Below are 21,769 nucleotides of genomic sequence, written 5' to 3' on the forward strand. Positions count from 1 at the left end.
CGCATCCCAAGCTTGGGAGATGGAGAGGTGGTGGAATTCAAAATGCAAGGTAGAAGAGGGTTACAAGCATCAGAGGTCACTGGGCCTGATGGTGTTTCTGCAAAAGGCAGTATATATGCTAAAAATCGTAGTCATGTTAGACGATATCTCCATTGTAAGCCCCCCCTACAGTCTCCCTTTCCTAATCCCACCTTTCCCTTTTACCCTGTATCCTATTACCCCCCCAGTGTATTCCCAATCCTTTTTTCCACCCATGGTTTCCCTCACAAAACCATGCCTTTGCCAATTGTTTCCCCAAAAATCCCTTTCCAGTGCCGAGTGGGAGATGAAAAGGGGGAGGGAAGAAATTAAACTCTCTCCTACTTCAGTTTCCCCACAAAGCATGCCCAGATAGTCACGTCTCCCTTCTGTCAGCCTTAAGATGTTCCAGAGAATCTGTTTGGACATTCAAAGACTCAGGAGGGTGGTTTGTTTCGTTTTGAACTTGTCCTTGTTGTTTTCAATGTTAAGTTTTAAATCTCTTTTTGTTAAAAATAAACGGGTGAAATGTCGGGGTCCCTGCCCCTGGTCAGCCTCGTTCCCCGTTGGTTGGTTTGTGTTTCCCTGCGTGGGCAGGGACCCTCGGGTCCCGTGATTGCCGCAGTTCCTCGGCAGAGCCCCGGCCATGCGGCTGGGAAATTAAACATCTCTGAAACATCTATCAAGAATCAGTCCATATACATTTCTTTTCCACAGGCCTCCTTGTTTGACACATCGTGTTAAAGTACCACCACTGTAACAAGAGAAGCAGACAGAAACATGGCAAAACAAAGAGCTGGAGAAAACAAATGTCAATTTTCTAACCAAGTCAGTCTTGATGAAGGTGCTCAGATAAAGCCCAAGCATGTAAGAAGGAAAGCAAAACTTCAGTAATTAGCATCAGAGACAGTACCTCTCCAGTCTCAAGATCTGGAACTCATACAAACCTGAATGGTTTAAGGCTGTCAAATCAAATTGAATCCACAACTGAAAACCAACTGAATCCACAGAACTCCTTCCTGCAGTTTATTCACATTACAGGTATTTCAACCTGCATGAATAACTACAAAAACCTCAAGAGCTGGCTTTCACAGGCTAAATTTCTTTAACATATTTTGCCATCAAGTCATTAGCTATCGATAAATCCCTATGTGCTGTCAGAAAAACATGTACTAATAAATCTGCTGAGCTTCCTTCACAAGCTGGAAATCAGAATGCAGAAACAGAAAATACTACCTCAATAGCTCATGCAGAGATATAATCTTCAAGTCATATATACCATTTAATATGAGATTTTTAACCTAGATACGTGACCACTAGTAGCTGTAGCAAACGCTCCCATGTCAACCACCTTTCTCACAGCTAGACAAAACATGCGTTCACACTAACACAACCACGGCAGCTGGTGCACCTCCAGCAGCCACAAGGTGTCAGACCTTCATTGCAGCATGAAATGACTCATTACTGAAAAAAATCCAAGGGGTTAAGGGCAATAAGAAAAGCTTCTGCAGGTACATTAGTGATAAGAGAAAGGCTGGGGAAAACATGACCCTTCTCCAGCAGGAAATAGGAGACCTGGTTACCGTGGATATGGAGAAGGCTGAGGTACTCAATTTTTGACACTGTCTTCACCAGGAAGTGCTCCAAACACTCCACCCAAGTTATAAAAGGCAAAAGCAGCAGGGACTAGCACAATGAAGGACCACCTGCTATAGGACAACAGGCTTGAGACCATCTAAGGAAGCTGAAGGTGCACAAGTCCATGGGAACTGATGAAATGCATTCATGAGTCCTAAGGGAACTGTCAGAGGAAGCGGCTAAGCCACTCTCCATTCATTGAGAAGTCGTGGCCATCTGAGAAGTTCCCAGTGACTGGAAAATGGGAAACATAGCCCCCATTTACATAAAGGGAGAAAACGCAGACTCGGGGCATTACAAGCTGGCCAGCCTCACCTCTGCACCTGGCAAGATCGTGGAGCAGACCCTCCTGGAAACTGTGCTAAGACACATGGAAAATAAGGTAGTGACTGGTGAGAGGAAACACAGCTTCACTTACAGCAAACCATGCCTGACAAATTTGGTGGAGTTCTATGATTGTGTTACAGGGTTGGTGGACAAGGGAAGAGCAACTGACAGTCTACCTGGACTTGTGCAAAACATTTGACACTGTCCCACAGTGATCCTTGTCTCTAAATTGGACAGATGGGCCACTCCCTGGATAAGGAATTGGCTGGTGGCTGCACTCAGAGTTGCAGTCAATAGCTCAGTGTCCAAGTGGAGATCAAGTTTGAGACCAGCAATGTTTAATACTTTTGTTGGTGACATGAACAGTGGGATTGAGGGCACCCACAGCAAGTCTGCCAATGACACTAAGCTGTGTGGTGTGGCTGATGTGCTGGAGAGAATGGATGCCATCCGGACAGGCTGGAGAGGTGGGACTGTGCAAACCTTATGAATTTCTACAAGGCCAAGTGCAACTCCTGCAAATGTGTCAGGGCAATCCCAAACACAGGCTGAGGATAGAATGGATTGAGAAAAGGCCTGGGGAGAAGGACTTGTGGGTACAGGTGGGTAAGAAGCTCAGCATGCCCTGGCCACAGGCACTGGCACACAGAAACCCCCCCTGTGCTGGGCTGAGCCCCAGCGTGGGCAGCAGGGGAGGGGGGATTCTGCCCCTCTGCCCCCTCAGCTGAGACCCCACCTGCAGAGCTGCCCCAGCCCTAGGGAACAACATCAGGAGCACGGGGAGCTGCTGGAGCCACTCCAGAGGAGGCCACGGAGATGCCCCAAGGGCTGGAGCCCCTCTGCTCTGGAGCCAGGCTGGGAGAGCTGGGGGTGTTCACCTGAGAAGAAGAGGCTCTGGGGAGACCTTAGAGCCCCTTCCAGTGCCTAAAGGGGCTCCAAAAAAGCTGAAGAGGGACTTTGGACAAGGAGGAATGACTTCAAACTGACAGAGGGTAAATTTAGATTAGATATTAGGAAGAAAATCTTCCCTGCAAGGGCGCTGAGGCCCTGGCACAGGTTGCTTCATGGACCTGTGGGTGCTCCATCCCTGCCAACATTCAAGGCCAAACTGGACAGGGCTTGGAGCAACCTGGTCTAGTGGATGGTGTCCCCGAACACTGGGGGGATGGGGGGGTGGTGTGTAGGTGGTAGATGTCTTCAAAGGTCTCTTCTAACCCAAACCATTCTACGGTTCTTATGAAAATAGAAACACCTGCACGAGTGTGTATCTCTGTAGAGTTCTCAGGCTCACAGAGCATATCTCATGGCACAGCAGTGACAAGTACCAAAAAAGCAGTCACCTTCTTCACTGCTGAGCCCATTGTGCCTCTACCATAAGGGCACAGCATAATTCAGGTTCGAGGTCTCTAGTCCAATCTCCTGCTTCAAGTAAGGTCAGTTATGTTGTTAGGCCAGGCTAATCAGGTTATTCAGCCTGGTCTTAACATCCAAGGATGGAAGCTAAGCAGCCTCCCAGGGTAATCTCTTCTACTGCTTGACTGTCCTTATGCTGAAAAAAAACCACTACCACCTCAAAAACCCAACCTTTCCTCTATTTCCAGCCTGAACATCTCATTCCACCTTCCACCTTTTGTCTTTTGTCCTTCCAACGTACACCACTCTGATGGGCCTGGGTCTGTCTACCTAATAACCTCCTCACACACCCTGATAAGCTCCAAATGTGCCTCTCTGAAGACTTCTTTCCTCTAGGCTGAACACATCCAGTCTCCTCACAGGACATGCAACCCAGATCACCAAATACTTTGGTGATTCACACTAATCTTTAAATTTTAGAAGGAACCATGTCATGAAAACAACTTTCAAGACCTCACCAGATCTGCTGTAGTCATGTTGTTAAGAGGAGAATTTATTTTTAAAGCTAAGAACTACAATGTTTCAAACACTTTTTCTTTTTAAATTTGATCCAAATTACATTTAGAAATGCAATAGCTCCTGATTACATGGAAAACTACATGAGGCAGGGGAGAAAAAACCAAAACTGCACTGCAACTTCTTGGCAAGTGAGTCCTTGCTTGGATTTCAAGAAGCACTCTTCGACACCAGAAGCATAGAAGTTGAAAATAGCAACTCCAACTGTAACTCATGTAATATATCACCTGAGAGAAAAGGTGTACCAGACCTGTGAACAATGAATGAGTGTTAAAAAGAACAGCAATTAGGCTGTTAGCTGACTGAAAATACTCAGAGCAGTAATTTATCACTTGTGAAACACTTATCTGAGAGCCAAGAAAATAAAAGTTCAAAGTTAGGTTTAATTATGCTTATTGGAACATTGCAGGCCACAAAAAAAGTTCTTGGGGATTTTTTCACCATTTACATTACGAAGAGCAGAATAATCGCGCTAAATGTAACGTGTTAAGAGATCCGGACAATTTGCAGCACTATAAAATTCTAAAGGTGTTGCTAACAACACAAGATTCTCTTTCAATAGCTAAAAATAGACTCAAAGCAAAGAGCAAGCTGCCACACCAAGAGCTGATCTGCAGAAAGACCTCCACAAGCAAAATCTAAAGACATACTTCATGTCAGAAAGAACGAGAAACACTAATGGATCATTTATGGCCAAACTTCACAAATGATGTCACGATGAATAGAACTGACATGGGGAAAAAGAGATACTCCTGCAAATGTTACAACTCAGAAAAGAATAGAGTAGCTTATTTTCATATAAGAGGAAAAAGAAAGCCATGAGGCAGGCCAACTACTTCGCAATGTAGAAAAAATATTTATAAAGAATTCCAAAAAGTCTTTAAATATTAAAGCATTTAGATAGCTCTATCTTGTCAACTACCTAGATCTTTAAGGTGTCTGGGTGTGAATTACTAGGACTTGTCACTCAGTCCAACTTTGCACCCACTAATACATCTGAAGTCACTGTGGAGGGAAAAAAAAAAGATCTTGTTGCTAGAGTCTGCAAACAGAGTCAGTGGTGAGTGCCACATTTTCCCCTCAAAGTAACAGCAGACCTTCCTCTGTCCAAAAGCTACCATGAGACAAGTAGAATAAACAGGGCAAACCCCGCCCCAAAACAGCACAGAAGCAATGTCAGCATCCTACAAGTCTGGCAAGGAAATGATATTGATTAGTTTGAAAGGAACTACTTCAGTTTGCTCACCTTCTGTGCATTTCATAAAATATGCTGAGTTGGAACGGACCCATCAGGAACATCGAGTCCAGCTCCTGGCTCTGCACAGGACACCCCAGAAAGGCCACCATGTGACAGAGCACTGTCCAAATGCTCCTTGAACTCAGGCTTGGTGCTGTGACCACTGTCCTGAGAAGCCTTATGTACTCAACCTCCCTCTCGGTGGAAAACCTTTTCCTGGTATCCAACCTAAACCTCCCCTGACTCAGCTTCATGCGGTTTCCTCAAGCTCTGTCACTGGTCATGAGAGTGTAGAGTTTGGTACCTGCCCCTCAGCTTTTTTTCCCCCCTCATGAAGAGGTTGAAGATCACATTGAGGTGTCCCCTCAGTCTCCCCTTCTCCAGGCAGAACAAACCAAGTGCCCTCAGCAGCTCCTCATACGGCTTCCCCTCTAGACCCTTCCCATTCCTTCTGGCCCTTCTTTGGACACTCTCTAGAAGCTTAATGTCTTTGATTATACTGTGGTGCTCAAAACTGCCCCCAGAACTCAGGGTGAGGCTGCCCCAGTGCAGAGCAGAGAGACACAATCCCCTCCCTCGCCTGGTTGTGCCTGATGTCCCCCAGGACACGGCTGGCCCTCCTGCTCCAGGGCACTGCTGACTCAGATCCAAGTTGCCATTGACCAAGACCCCCAGGTCCCTTCCTGCAGCACTGCTCTCTAGCCTCTAATTAATTTAAGGTAGTTACACACAGTAAACCTGTTATAATTGTGAACTGTATGCTCAGCAATTTCATAAAGCCAAGTAAGTTGCAGATACCTCCTGAAGGGAAATGTGAATACATCCATCAAATTTTAGTCCTTAGAAAAATTTTTATCACCTTTCAGCCATTGAAAATATAAAGTAATTCATTCCCCACACAAAGGGATCCTGTTGTCTTGAAAGTGCAGCTTCAGTAGTAATTTATAGACAAGCAAATTACTAGCTGTGTATTAGCTGCAAGTTAATGAGAAGCATTCAGGTTCCCATGAACATATGGGACTGACGAGAAGTTGCTAGTTCTCTTTGGTACTCTAGCTGGCTTGTCTTAAAACTGTCACTTCACACATGCAGCAGTGAAGTACCAAAGACTCCAAAGAAAGTTTCTAAGAACATTTAGTAACTACTTTATACATTAGTACCAATACCAACTACACCTACCATTCTAAAACCCTGGTTTTCAATAATCACCCTCACAATAACAGTCCCCAAAACCTTTACCACAATGTCACTAAATCTTTGCAGCAAAGTCAATCAAACTTCATACAGCTAGGGAGAAGCCACTCTCTCCTCCTCTTCATTAGCTCCACACTTATCAGCTCATCTCTCACCATGACAGGCAATGCCAAGATCAGGATCTGTTCCTAGGAAACTTCATAGTACAAACTTCTTTGGAAAGTGGCACTAGGACTACCTTATCATTCATCCCCCCTCTATGCAGTAGAGGACGTCCTTAAACCAACAACCTTCTTCCGTCAAGATATAGTTGGCCATCACTCCAATATAAAGAATGATGGCCAACCGTTTCACCTACTCAATAGAAGCAAAGGAAAGACAAGTGAATGAAAAAGATTTGAGGAACTATAAGAATGAAAAAAGTTAAGTAATTATTAGAGGAAATGCTTGTAGCTTTGAAGAAATGCATCACAGAAAGATCATCCATTAAAATAGTTTGAAGTTGCCAAGGATGTTGGTAGAATGGTTACTTGGAGGCAGTACTGACAGCTCAGTGGTGATTTAAGACATTCAGTAGTCTAAGAGGGACATCAGAACCTAGAAGGTAAAGATAACTAATATACTGTTGGAAACAGAAACACCAATCAATGAATTGAAAGATGGCTGTCATGGTAAATGTTAAGAGCTTTGCATTAGTAAGATGAGAAGACACAGGCAGCATGAAACTCAGCACTTTTCAAGGCCAGAAAAAGGTTTATTGCAGTAATCAAACAGGTAAGAATCTTGAGTTTCACCTGCATGAACAGACAATAAAAGCTACTGTTTAAACACGCCAAACAAAAACAGTCTGGAAGAATGACTGAAACCGCATTCTAGGTACTTGTGTCCACTATGCGTCAAAGAATAATTAGCTTCACACCTCACAGTGAGGTATAATTGAGACAGCACTGTCGTACAGATCAATCAGGATTAAGGAACATTAAGAACTTTGCTGTAATCACACTTCTTTGTGAACATGAACATTGAGCTATCAAATACTATAAATAATAGAAGACCAATACGATGCAGAAGGTCGAAGAATTATCAGTACCAAAATAGTTACTTCAAATATTCAAGTGAAAATACCTGAGCACAAGGAAGTAAAGCGTTCACCTAAACAATGGAAAAATAAAACTAATTGATGTGTTTAAGAATGAGGAGAAAACAATCACCTGAGAAGATCCTCCTAGCCATGACAGACTGCAAATAAGGCAAGTAGAAAGACCACGGAATTCTCCAAGTTTCAGCACAAAGATGCAAATTCCGGAAAGTGCATGTATTTCCACTATTACACGAAGAACATAGACCTCAAAAATGGAACTAAAGGGAACAAAACTAGCAACAGTCAATGGTATTAGAACGAGCAGGAGATAACAGTTCCAAAGCAAGCTAATCTTGCTTCATCTGAGGAAAGATTGTATCACATGCTTACTGCAAGAAAAAACAACAGCAACAGATGAAGGTGACAATTCTGGAAAGACACCCGAATATGAACTAAAGAGGTTTGCAGGTGAGGCAAGTCTCTGGAGGCAGAAAAGGGTCTTAGGGATGGGATCACACTCCCCCTGCCATCCCAGACAGTCTATAAGACCCTGCAGAAAAACAGAAGTAGAGATAGAATCACAAAACAAGTCATCATCAAAAGACATAATAAATATTGGTAAACTGTTGAGCTTAATGTTCTCCAGCAGAAAGGGGAGGTAAAGTGAGGGGATTGCATGACAAGACAACTACTGCCAAGCTTCTGGTTCTAAAAGAACAAAAGAACCCATTAAAATTTATTATAAGATCATTATAATGGCAGTATACTAAGCAAATACTGACATTAAGTTCCTCACAAATAGTCATTACAGATTTGGCTACTACTATTCTTGAGACCACTTATCATGCCTCCTCAGGCACTGACAACTCATCTTGAGTCTGGAAGCCAACAGCCCAAGACATGCTGCATCACAGGATTTGTTAAGTGTAATTGTATTGTTAGCTGCTTGTAGGCTTCATATTCAAAGGCTGCACCTACAACATTTATTTGCTTCCTGTTGTTTAACGTTAATATCGGAACAGTAATTGCCACTGACAGAGAGTTCAAAAGTAAGAAACAGTCCTCAAAGAAGGGGCCTCACACACACTTCCATTCACCTTCCTCTAGGCATTTCTTTCCCTCTGACATTACCTGAGAAGAATGATGAGAAACAACAGAGACAGCAGGGCAAACTGGCTTTTGTCAAAACACTGAGAGACATTTGTCATTCCCAAAGGCAAAATATAAATACCCACTGCCACTTAAAACACCACTGGGGCAGAATACCCAAATACTGGAGTATTGCTGCCCAGGTTCTCCTAATGCTCTTCAGAAGAAAAAATGAAGCCACTTTACTAGTGGACCTGTGATGTTTTCAGCTCAAAAAAATAGAATACATCTACTATGATACCCCATCCTGTTTTACATAGCCCTTCCATTAATCCTTTAACTAAAGAAAGGATTAACATGAGTGTAAGCAAAAGATTGACAGTGGTGCGAAAGTTGTGGACAGTAACTTCAAAGAGCAACTGGACAAGGCGGGGCACAAAGCGGCTCAGAGCCGGGGCCGAGACGCAGCGCTCGCTCCCGCGCTCCAGGGCCCGTGCCCAGCACCGAGCCCGCTGTCCGCGTCCAGGGAACACCGACCCGTGGGAGGCACCTGAGGGCGCAACCCCAGCCTAACCCCGGCCGCCCCCGCCTCGCGGACAGCGCGGTGGCCCGGCCAAGGCGCTTCCTTTGTCCGGCCGCTCGCCCCACAGTGGCCGGGACGGCCGCGGGGAGGTGGCGCTCCCGGACGCGCCCCTTAACACGGATAGCCTAGGATAGCATAGGATAGACTAGAATAGACTATACTAGACTAGCCTGGCCTGGCCGGGCCGGGCCGGGCCCGCGGCGGCGCAGGGCCGGTGTGGGCCAGGGTAGCGACGGCTGCAGCTCCCGCCTACCTTCGTTCGCCAGATCCGCCATTTTACTTCCTCAGCCGCACCCACAATGCATCGCGCGGCCGGGCGACACCGCTCAGCGCGAGCCCCGCGCGCCGCGCACGCCCCGATTTACGGCCGCTCCGGGCGGCACCGCGCGTGCGCGGCGGGGCGGGGCGGGGCCGGGGCCGTCCCTGGCGGGCTCGCGGGCCCCGCGCGGTTCCCGATCGGTGCTCGATCGGTTCCCGCCGCTCGGGCGGGCGGTCTGGGCAGCGTCTCTGTGGGCGGTTCGTTACGGGGCCCCCGTTGGCCCGATCGCTCCCTGCGGCCCGCGCACCGTGTGTACCGTGGCGGCCGCGGCCGTCGGAGCGGGGCCAGTTGCGAGTCTCCGTTCCGTGCGCGGCCTTGCCCTCCGCAGCTCCTCCCGCGGCTGCGGAGCCCAGGCGGGCAGGCCATGTGCTGCTCCTGGTGCCACATCCTGTGCTCGCGGTGCCGCTGCCCGGGCCGGTCGCGGGCAGCAATCCCCGTGCAGCGCCTGCTCTGGGGCAGGACTCCTCTGGGATACTGCCAGCCTGAACATTGACTCGTCGAATATCCGAGCGAAATCATCGAGTCCGACTCCTGGCCCTGCAGGGGACACCCCAACAATCCCACCCTGGTCCTGAGAGCATTGTCCAAACACTCCTTCAGCTCTGGCAGCCTTGAGTCTGTGACCACTGCCCTGGGGAGCCTGTTCAGTGCCTGACCACCCTCTGGGAGAACCTTTGCCTACTATCCAACGTAAACCTCCCATGACACAGCTTCACATCATTCACTTTGGTCGTGGGTCATACCTTTCTGAGCCTTTTCTCCAGACTTAAGACTGAAACTCTCTGTTTTTGGGAGGATTCTGCTCCATCCCACACATGTGTTTGCTGTTCTGTGTGACATCTAGCTCTACAGCAGTCCACGCTGCTCAAAATGTAGGTGCAGCAGGGTTATATGGTCAGAAGAGTGTCAGTCCAAACAGTACAGTATATAACCATGCTAGTGCTCTCGTTCTCTTGATGGTGCCCCATATTTTGTTGGCTGCTTTGTTTGATGCGCCAGAGCTCCCCTGACTGCATGGTCTCAGTCTCTATGCATTAGTCAACAGCAGCTGGCATAGGGGGTAGAAACCAAGCAATCCATGAATCTCATCTTACCCCTAATGGTAGCTTCAAGGCTCATTTAACAAGAGCATGCATGGAGCCCATCATTTTGACTACATCCCTCACAAGCGATCACACTAGCACAAGGCAGAACCCAAGGGCCAGGCTCCTAATTCCTTTTGCAAGTACCACACATTACATTGAAACCATCTGGTTTGCCTGCTGGGAGAATTTTCCATCAGGAATATAACAGCAGAACTGACAAAACTTGATAAAAATAAATGAATGGCACTAATTTAGGAAAAACAAACATCACAGAATGGGTTGGGTTCCAAGGAACATTAAAGCCCATCTCATTCCACCCCTTGCCATAGGCAGGGACACCTTCCTCTAGACCAGGTTGCTCCAAGCCTCATCCAACCTGGCCTTGAACACCCAGGGATGGGGCAGCCACATCTCTGGGCAGCCTGTACCAGGGCTTCACCATTCTCGCAGCCAAGAATTTATTCCCAATATCCCACCTAACCCTACCCTCTGGCAGTGGGAAGTCATTCCCCCTTGTCCTGTCATTCCAGACTCCTCTCTTGTGGAGCCCCTTTAGGCCCTGCAAGGGGCTCTGAGCTCTCCCTGGAGCCTTCTCCTCTCCAGGTGAGCACCCGCAGCTCTCCCAGCCCGGCTCCAGAGCAGAGGGGCTCCAGCCCTGCAGCAGCTCCGTGGCCTCCTCTGGAGTGGCTCCAGCAGCTCCCCGTGCTCTTGATGTTGTTCCCCAGGGCTGGGGCAGCTCTGCAGGTGGGGTCTCAGCTGAGGGGGCAGAGGGGCAGAATCCCCCCTCCCCTGCTGCCCACGCTGGGGCTCAGCCCAGCACAGGGGGGGTTTCTGTGTGCCAGTGCCCGTGGCTGGGGCATGCTGAGCTTTGTAGAAGTTCTAAGTCCCACCTCTCCACCCTGTCCAGGTCCTTCTGGATGGCATCCCTTTGTTGAAGAATGGTTAGAGGATCAGGGACATGGATCATTGATAAAGCTGAAGGGTACAGATCAATAAAAGAGCTGTACAAGCAAAAGCCTGCATGAGAAAATGCCTGTGTGAGAAACAGGCCTGAGAACCAAAAGGGAGTTTTAAGGAGGTACAGTGCTGTGCTGATAAGATGTACTGACCATGAGAAGGGAGGAAGAACTTTGATTTCTCAAGTTAAAACATAAATAGTAGAAGCTTGCCAATGTAGTCTTTTATCTAACCCAATTATGTAGAAACAAGAATGCGCTTTCGTAAGTTTAAACCAATTAAGAAGTGATAAGCATGTATACTTACACTATATAAGTGCCTCTGTATTGCCAATAAACGAAGCTTGCTTTGTCAATCACATTGATTGTCTGCATGTCTTCCCCCGCCGAAGTCAACAAGTTCCCTTCCCTCCAACATGTTGACCACACTACACAGGATACCTACCTTTACATACAGAATACCTATCTTTAAATAAATGTTCGTCTTCATCACATAGTGGAATACTTCTGTAGATCAGACAATACTATTTGGAGTTTTATGATTGCTGGTGCAAGCTGCATTATCAGTTGAATTAGCAAGACAGTGGGCACAAGAAATCCATGTGTTTTCTAAAGCGTGTTAGGGACAAATTCTTACCACACTTGCTAGACAGGCCGTCTAGTTCAGCTGGACACCCAACTGTATCTGATACTCATAACCAAGAGAGGAATGTTTGGGGACATGGTAATCAGTGGTCATATTGGGTATAGCAACCATGAAATTGTGGTGTTCAAGGTTCTGAGGGGAGTGACAAAGACAAATGGCAGACTGCAGCCCCTTCAAGAGAATGACTTTGGGTTATTCAAGTGAAGTGAGATTCTGAGAGTTAGCTCTGAAGGACAAAAGAGCTGGCAGCTTTTTAAGGACTTCCTCCAAGCACAAGAACAGTCTGTCCCAGCAATCAGAGGAATAAGTAAATGTGTTGGGAGACAAACTTGGTAAACATAGAACTTGTGAATGAACACAAAAAAAAGTATACACGAGATGGAAGCAAGGACAGACTACTGAAGTGGAATAGGAATACTTCTTCAGCATGCAGAGATGGTATTAGGAAAGCCAGAGGTCAACTAGAGCTGAAACTGCCAAGCGACATCAAATGCTTTCCTGGTCTTACTCTCCACCAAGGAAGTCCCCCAGGTCTCTGAGCTTTGAGACAGGATTCAGAAACAAGATCAAGTGAAAAATCTCTTGAGAACTCTCAGCCCACATGAGTCCATGGGATCCAGTGGGCATGTAGGAGGGGGCTGAAAGCTGGCTGATGTTACTGAACAGACACATTCCACCAGCTTTAAAGGATCCTGGAGATCAGTGAAGACCGAGTCTGCATTCCAGGGGGCACTTTAAGCAGCAAGAGGCTCTGTTTAACCTCTCACTCTCCATCTACCAAGGCAGAAGAAAAATACCATTAGAAGTGTTACTTTTCACCTGAGACGGGTCCTGTCATGCTTCCCTGGCTCAAATGAACTTGCCACTAGTCAATAAGCTACATGGTCCTGAACAAGTCATCCCCATCTTCCCTGAGGGTAGAGCTCCAGCCATGGTACCCATAGATACCTGGGGCTGCAACATTTTTTATTTGATCCCAACTGACTTAGAGCTGATTTTAGCATATCCTCTGATCATGACCTGACACTTTGAATAGCTTTGTAAGATTTTTGTCATTTTGTGCATGTCCACTGGGAGCTTACAGGGCTGGACATTAGTGCAGGCAGCTGCATGATGTCCACATGGCAGCCTGAGTCTGTGTGTGGTTCTAGACCTTGTCTGTGCCTTTTTCCTGGAGAACATTTGGTGCAGACAATTTGCAGAGAATTTAGCCAAAAGAATTAGCTTGTTTCTATTTATACAAGAACTGTAATTTTCAGGGATATACAACATGGCTGATTTAGCTCCAGTCTTTATGGAATTAAGTTCCTTTCCCAAAGCACACATGTCCTACAAACTGAGCCAAACACTAGTACTGAAAAGTGAGAGTGAGAGTAATTACTTATTATGTGTCTAAAAAACAATAATTACATTTTTAGTTTAAGTACTTATTCTGATACAGCTATCCATTACAGAAAATTTCACTTTAGAGCATTAAAACCTGTTAAACCTATAAGAAACTCTGAACATGCTTTTATCATGAAAATGTTGGGCAACTTTAATTATAGGAATTACTGTCCTGTGCTTCTCTAATGAATGTGTGGTACCAGCATAGTGAGTGATGTGACCTATTTAAGGGGAGTGCTTTGGAAAGAATGTACCTCAGAAAGTTACACTTACTAGACCTTAAGAACCAGCAGGTCACAGTGTGTTCTCTATTCATGTTCTAATTAGAGCCCATACTTCTCAGAATCATTAACATAAACGAGGAAAATTAACAGTTTTATCCTAACAGTGTTGGGAGGTTTCTGATTGTGATTTAATTTACCTTCAAGTAAATCTGTAGTAATACCCAGATAAATGTGATTCTAGCAATTTATTATTTCAATAAAAAGTAAACGCCACCCACACCAACTTTACAGTTCTTGTGACTTTTAGAAATTAATTACAAGAGTTATCTGTACCATATGAGCTTGTCAACTTGCTGATATAACTAGAATCTATTTTGGGTGCATGCCATTAAGATACTATAAATGCCATACTTTCTGATTAGTACTATTGTTAGGTCAGTATTTCTAAAGGGACATGGCCTAAAAGTCACTATGACTTTGACAAATTAAATATTTTTCCATAGCTGAGCTCTCAAAAAAACCCCAAAAACCACCAAAAAAATAAAAAAACCACACCACCAAAACCACCCCCAAAAATCAAAAACCAACCCAACAAAAAAAACAAAAAAAAACCAAAAACCCATCAAAAAACCACACACAAAAAACAAAACAAACAAAAAACAAACAAACAAACAAACAAAAACCCCACAAAGGCAAAAAGCCAAAAAGCCACCACCTCACAAAGAAAACCCCAGCCAAAACCAACCCACCCTGTTTGAAGACTTTCTACTTCTGAAACTGTCATTTGGATGGACTCAGACCCTGGAGCACTCAAAGTTGTTCCATAGCATGACAGTGACATTTTGATCCATAGTCATAAGCATTCATCAGCAAGAAAAGAACCAGCAGCTCTAGAGTGAAGACAGAACCACTATCTCATTTCTGGCTCTATCGCTCTGCCAGTGGCCTGGACAAGAAGGCAGTCACTAGATGCTCACACCATGTGGGTCAGTCAATACACTACCTTGTCTGCTTCTGCTGGCAAACCTGGATCGAGCAGAAAGTTGTACCTGAGGCCTCCAGAGGTCCATTCTGCCCACACCTCTATGATTTTCAGAAATTATTATTAATCGGGAAATATATCCAAGACTCTGTGTAAGTTAGGTTCTGCTGGTGTTGATTCAGCTGAAACCTATTTTTTTAACTTGTTTCTGAGCTAATGAAGTAATTTCTCAGATAACTCATTCCTTACGGCATGGGAGAGCTGGCAAAGACAAGCAACCTTAAGAGGAATAGGGCTTCCTTTTTCAACAGCATCATGGGTTTATGTCACACTCAACTGACCAATGTCACATGCTTTCCCAGCTGCCAGACCATTTCTGTGGGTCTTATAGATCCACTTCAGAATATTTTGTTAAAGTCCTGATCCCTCTTGTGGCAGCTCACACCTCCTGTGGCATCATGACCCTGAGCCAGAAGCTGCTATATTAATAACACTGGGTAACTGAGCAGTGGCGAAGCCAAGTATTTTCAAGCACTTGTTTGCTGGAAATTACAACAATAAAGAAAATATATCTGTTAACCTGATTTCAGGCAACATACAATGTGAAGGTAGTGGTTCATCGCTGAAAACTGCATGTAACCCTAACCTTAAAGTAATGGGGGATGTCGGGGTGGGGCTGGCCATGCCTGCATCTGAGGGTCTTTAGTAACATGAAAGTGACGTTGGTTACCACCATTAATGTCTTCAGAGGTTCTAACTCAGCAGGGGATTTCTTATGAAGCATTTGTTTCCCCCTTTGTGAGGACTGAATCATAAATTTTTCCCCAAGGAAAGAGAGCCATCAATCTTTCTCCAACTGTAAGGAAAGAGGTCATCTCGTGTCAGTTTTGAGGAACCAACCAGCTACACAGCCTACACCTTGTCTTTTCTCTGGCATCTGGTGTAGTTTCAGAAGGTTTTCCGGTTGTTATTAAATTCAGTTCCTTTTAGTATCCTTGTCTGCAAGGATTTACAATTATTTCAGTGGGAATATCTACAGGGTAAAATACTTGCTAAAGTGGAATGACCAATATGTCCTATCAGTGAATTGATTCATGAGTGAAGCTACTCACATGCTTAACACATTCCAGAACTGAATCTGGCTTTATAAAAATAAGGGGCTATTTGGGGGCTTACTCAGCATTTCCAGGAATTGTATGCAATTTCAACTGCAGATCTTATAACAGCATGGGCCAAGGCACTACTGGCACAAAGGGAAAGGTTTTTTCTGTTAAATGCTTTGCAGATAACCAACAGCACAGCTGAGTGAAACTCCAAAATTCCAATGATGTCCCGCTGGCACACAGCTCTGCTCATCCAGGCATCACTTAAGGGCTGCTCAAAAGAGCAGCCTGGTGTCCTAAGGCCATGGCATAGCCTCCTCCCTGGCTGTGGAGGGATCTCCAGCACCCACTAGATGGTGGTCTGGGATAACAAGAAGGAGGCTTATGAGGCCCCGAGAGCAAAGGAGCAGGGATTGTTTGCCTTGAGGGACTGAAAGGATTTGTCAAAACACTAGACCTGGGGGCAAGGAGCTAAAAACACTATGGGAGGGTCATTAAAGCTACCTTCCTGATATTTTCTCTCAGAGGAAGCAAGCTGGGTTGTTACAAGTTGTGACTTGCTTCTAGCAAAGTGCATCTGTGCAAGGGCAACTAAGTCCACTCACAAATACAAAGAAATGCCTTGGAAGCATTCATAGTCTGAGGTTCACATCTCTAATTCACTTGCAATGTCAGTGCTGCTCCTGAGCTGTGACTCTCCAGGCACGCTGACCCAGGACTCTAGACCCTGAAAGCATGAGCAAAGCTGTCAGTAATTAGGGCTATTCAGGGGCTAAACTAAAAGGCTTAGAAATCTCACTCACCACCCTGCATTGCTGGGAGACCCTGGCAGTTCGAGCCTGTTCTTGGCACAACTTAAGAGCTGTAATGCAAACAGCATCTTCCTCTGCAGACATCACAGTGTGCAAGAAAAAGGGGACCTGCATGCTCATTCTCTGGCAGGACTTGGGAGCTTTTTTTTGCTAGGGCTTTGTTTTCTTCAAGTGCTTTCCCAAGCTGGTGGAACAGTACTGGTATATGGACTGAGATGGTATATTCACTGAGGTGATGAATCACCATCCTTGGAGAGTTTCAAATTTAGCTGGATCAAATTCAACTGAATAACCTCATCTAACTTTGAAGACAGCTTTGTTTCAAGCAGCAACTTAAAGTACAAAATGTCTTGCCCTACCTATACCTTTTTATGATTTTGTGATATATTTGATTTCTTTCATTCTTAAAAGACTCTCTGAAATGAGCTGTGCAGGTAGAAGGGGAAGAGGATGTGAACAGTTATAGCTGCAACTCTTTGTCCATCTAAATAGGATCAACGTGCAAAAACATGTAAGACCACATTTGTGGTGCTTGACCTTAGTGCATGCACATAGCCCCAGCCTTCAGAGACTAGCAGCTTATATTTACTGGAACATTCTTCCTTCTGAATATAACCACTAGATGGGGAAGCAAGCACTTGATTTTTCACAATTTCTTACTGAAAATTGTACTTCCGTGGTTTTGGCTATGTTTATACAATTCTTGCCTCTCTGTTTACCATCTCTGAATGTGTACCTGCTTTAGTACCTTGTGTTGTAGCATCCAACCTCAGGATTTCAGCCTGTCCAAATTTAAAGAAGGCTCTGCACAAGACCACAAAAGAAAGACTCTAAATCTGGAGGTGTAGAGTTATAGATTCACAGACAGGTTTGAGTTAGTAGGGACTTTAAAGGCCATCTCATTCCATCCCATGCCACAGGCAGGGAGAGCTTCCATCAGACGAGGTTGCTCCAAGCCACGTCCCACCTGGACTTGAACACTTCCAGAGTTGGGCAGCCACAGATTCCCTGGGCAACCTGTGCCAGGGCCTCATCACCCTCACATGGAAGAATTTCCTCCTCATAACTCAGCATTATCTAAATCTTTCCTCTTTTAGTTTAAAACCATTCCCCCTTGTCCTATCACTATCTGCCTGTGTAAAAAGTCGCTCTCCCTCTTCTTATAAGCTCCCTTTAAGCACTGAAAGGCTGCAGTTGGGGTCACCCCAGAGCCTTCTCTTCTGACAAGGTTATGAGGCAGCCAGTTTATTTCAGCTTGAGCTGGTGCCTCCAAAGAACAACCCTGAACAGCGTAACCCCTGGGCCTTTATCTGCTCACAGTCTGTGCACCTGACCTTCACATGCTCTTCACACACTCTGCAGATGCCTCTTGGTCCAATGGCAATTTATGATCTGGGGTTTTCTAAAACCTCATTGGATTCTTTCTCCATATCCATGTGGGCAGATCATTAATTGCTCTTCTCTTCCAGCTTGGGGCAACCTTGGGGCCCTCCAGGGTTTCAGCTTATCTGAAGATCTCCATTCTCCAGATTGCTGTCTCCTCCCCTGCTCAGCCGTTCATGTTCACAGAATTCATTTACAGCTCACCTCAAAGCCAAGCTTTGAGCAGGGCCCAGTCATGTTAAACTGTAAGCAAGTTACAATTAAACTTCAACCTACACAAATAATTTCCAATATTCTATAAGTAAACTTATTTTAATCCTCAACAGACCATATATCTCTGGCTGTGGCATCCAGCCAATTTCTTAGCCACTTATCCTGGTTTCAGACAGCACAGGGTTAATTTTTTGCATTAGCCAAGAGGGGGTGTGGCTAAGGCCCAGATGTTATTTGACATAACAGGGACTCTCTCTCTGTCTTGTCCAGGAAGAAGTGGTTCCGTCTAGTTGAGAAAACATGGACAGAATGGTCTGGTATTTTTTATTTTGGGGGGCTTTCCATGAAAATAATTTATTTTTCTTGTACCTTTTGTTATTAATATTGTTGCTGTTAATGTTAGTTTTCTTATCTCATTGCTGTTTCCAGTAAATTGTTCTTATGTCAACCCATGATCTTTGCCTTTTGAGCCTCCAGTTGGAGGAGAAGCAGCTCATGGTGTTAGTGGGAGTACTAAACTGGAGAATACCATTCTAAAATCACAACACCACCAAATAGTCCACTCTTCAAATCCATGTCTCCCCAGTTTGGAGATAAGGATGTGTCTTGGTTTGAAAGACAGGTGTCTGCCAAGGAAGGCAGGAGTCTCCCTTGAAATGGAAAATGTAAGCCACTTCCCTCCGAATTATTATAATTTTGAAATTAAGGGGCTTTCAGGCAAAGATATGAGGAACAGGAATAACAGTTCTTTACTGTTATATATCTATATGTGTATAACCAGTCAAACAAACAGCAATAATTCTGGCAGTAACAGCGAACAATCACAAACCCAGTGCCAGCCTCCTCGGCTGTCAGGCCCTTTCCCCTCGGGTGCAGTTCCGCTCGCAGCCGGCAGGGGCGCTGGCGGCTCCCGGTGAGCAGGGCAGGTGCGATGGTTCCCCCGCGGCTGCAGGGGGCGCTCCGGAGCGAGCTCGGGGAGCACGCGGCACTGGGGGCCTGGGATCCTGGGGAGAGATGGAACAAAGGCTCCACAAACCCCCTGGGCATGATGCCTTTTCCTGGTCTTAAAATCAAGAGTCAAACACGGCTAGAAGGGAAAAACGGATTTTACCTTGGTAAAATTTTTTTAGGATTTTAAGGATCCTTAGGTGCACTACGTCCAGGTTGAATGCACCGAAATGCACACCAAAATGCACACCCCCAAAAAGATCTGGTGTAACATTATAGGTTTTACTAATTAGCATATCTATTAAAAGTTTCCCAATGGGAGGCTTGAATGAGCCCCCCTCTCCAAGGAACCTTCTCCTGGATGGTTCTATCTTAGTTTGCAGAATGTGTTCTGGAGAGGACCTTGGGGTCGGGGGCACACTGATCCCTAGCTACGAAGCTTCTAAAATGTTTAGTCTCCTAGCTGAAAAAATGGGTCCAAGAATGTAGGCAAAAGCACTAAAGAATACATAAGTTGTAAAAAGGTATAGCAGGGGTATAAAAGAAAAGGCAAAAAATCATCATGGCATCAGGCACCTGGCTGGACCCTCGGGAACAGCAGGCTGGAACAGCAGGGACAAGCACAAATCCCAGGTGGCAGACAAGATGTATCAAACTCCGGAGTGGCAGCGGGAACCCCGGGAGGTCTCGGCAGACAGGGCATGCGGGGCTACAGTGCAGCGAAGACTCAAAGCAACGGCAAAGGAATGGCGGGGACAGGGGGGCCACGGCCTGGCTCCCAGCAGGGCAGGGAACGGCGGGCCTGGGATCCCAGGGTTTTCCCTGAGGCACCCGAGCAGATGGTGAAAAGGTCCCTCTTTTAGTAAGGTGGGCTGTTAGGGTCCCAGTGCAACGGCTGCTCCAGTGAGCAAGCTCCACTCACGGTAGAAGGAAGGCAACAGAAAGCAGAAACTTGCAGCAGCTATGAACTCTCTCCACAACGATGGCAGCCCTCCTCTCCCTCTGAATGCCAGGAGAACAAGAGAAGCTAGGGGCTGTACCCAACCCCTTTTTCCCAGTTCAAATCTGGAGGCATCCCCTGCCCTACACAAGAAAACACCAGGTGAAAGAGAGTAGCCAGATGGACCCCTCCCTCTATGGCCAGGTCTTTTGTCTCTCTTAAGTACCCAGTAATTTGTCCCCCTGGCAACATGTATGGGGAAAATTCTTTAAGAGAAAAAGAAAGCAGAAGGAGAACTCCTAAAACCCCAACAGGATGACACATGGGACCATGTCACAGGCTTTACAGAAGTCTAGGTAGATAAAATTGGTCATCTTCCCTTGTCAATCGTTGCAGTAACTCCATCACAGAAGGCCACCAAAGTGGTCAGGCACGACTTGCCCTTGGTGAAGCTGTGCTGGCTGTCTCGGGTCAACTCCTTGTCTTGTATGTGCCTTAACATTGCTTCCATGAAAATTTGCTCCAGCACTTTCTGTGTCAGGGACCAAAGACGTGTCTAAGGCCATATTTGGTCCGCTGCTGTGCACATCAACAAGATAGTGTAGAAGAAGACCTTATTGTTAGTTGGTAGGACTTTAACCTTCAGAAATGAAACTATGTATTGGTCACCTGGTAGGATTCAACCTGTGAAAGGGAAATAATACACAATAAAGCCATTGTTGGCATGGAGGTGTTATCATGGGCTGTTATGACCTCATCTCACACACTGGCTCCACATGAGATGATGTTGAAACTGGCTACTCCTGAGGAGGAGATGTAAGGTGTGGCCCTGGGGTGGAGGGGAGAGGAAGAAAGGATGCATGCTGTTTTCATCCAGGGGACACCCTGAAGGTGTGCTGCCTTCCTACGCCTCCAGCTCAGAAGCCAGGCTCCATCTCCTTCTCCTGCTCGGCAGCTTCTCTAGAATCCAGGGGTCAGTATGTATTAATGGCTAATGCGACTAATAAAATTAATTTGCTTTGCAATTCTAAGTGCATCTTGAGTTTTTTGTGCACGGGCATCTTCCTGAACCTGTAACATCTTCCCAGGCGCAGAGGTGACAGTCACTGGTATGTAGCTCCACGGGCCAAGACAGAGTTAATGTTCTTGCAGTAGCCATGAGGGGGCAGAACCTGGAGCTCTGTGGGTGTTCCCAGGTTGTTATTCTATACCATCGACATCACATCAGGGGAGGTGGGGTGGAAATGAGGGATTCTCATTTCTGAGAAGCAAGGGGGACAAAGGTTCACATGGGGGGCCCAAGGGCCATTTTCTTCATTGTCTCAGAACCATGCAGCACCTGCCAGGTTGGTTGGTTGGTTGGTCAGTCAGTGAGCACTTTTTTGAATGTAAATCACCCTCTTTTTGTATACTTCTGTTATTAAAATTGTTACTGTTGGTTTTCTTATTGCATTACTGTTTCCAGTAAATTGCTCTTATCTCTGACTTTTGTTTCTCTCTTATGGGAGGGGTAGCAGCTGCCTAAGGCTGAATTTCAAGCTGGGCTTAAAAGCATGACACCTGTTTAAAAGTATGATTGATGTTTTCCTTTTTCCAATCACTGGGACTTCACCTGACCACCATGGCTTTTCAAATAGGAAGGAGAATGGCTTGGCAACTACATCAACCCTCAGGAC

The 21,769-nt window shown here is 45.8% G+C and overlaps 1 protein-coding gene across 5 annotated transcripts in view; it reads right to left on the reverse strand.

Moving 5' to 3' along the window:
* RANBP3 (RAN binding protein 3) overlaps positions 1 to 9,447 on the reverse strand; it is a 55,292-nt gene extending 45,845 nt beyond the window's left edge. For 2 of the 5 annotated variants that reach the window (XM_048287683.1, XM_048287684.1), the window contains exon 1: positions 9,350 to 9,447. In XM_048287683.1, coding sequence (XP_048143640.1) covers positions 9,350 to 9,371 — 22 coding nt within the window. In that variant the 5' untranslated portion in view covers positions 9,372 to 9,447. The remainder of the gene's footprint in view (positions 1 to 9,349) is intronic. The other 3 variants (XM_048287686.1, XM_048287685.1, XM_048287682.1) reach the window with 2 other exon arrangements.
* Between the last annotated feature and the right edge of the window lie 12,322 nt (positions 9,448 to 21,769).

Source organism: Corvus hawaiiensis, chromosome 28, assembly GCF_020740725.1.
Source record: "Corvus hawaiiensis isolate bCorHaw1 chromosome 28, bCorHaw1.pri.cur, whole genome shotgun sequence".
NCBI lineage: Eukaryota > Metazoa > Chordata > Aves > Passeriformes > Corvidae > Corvus > Corvus hawaiiensis.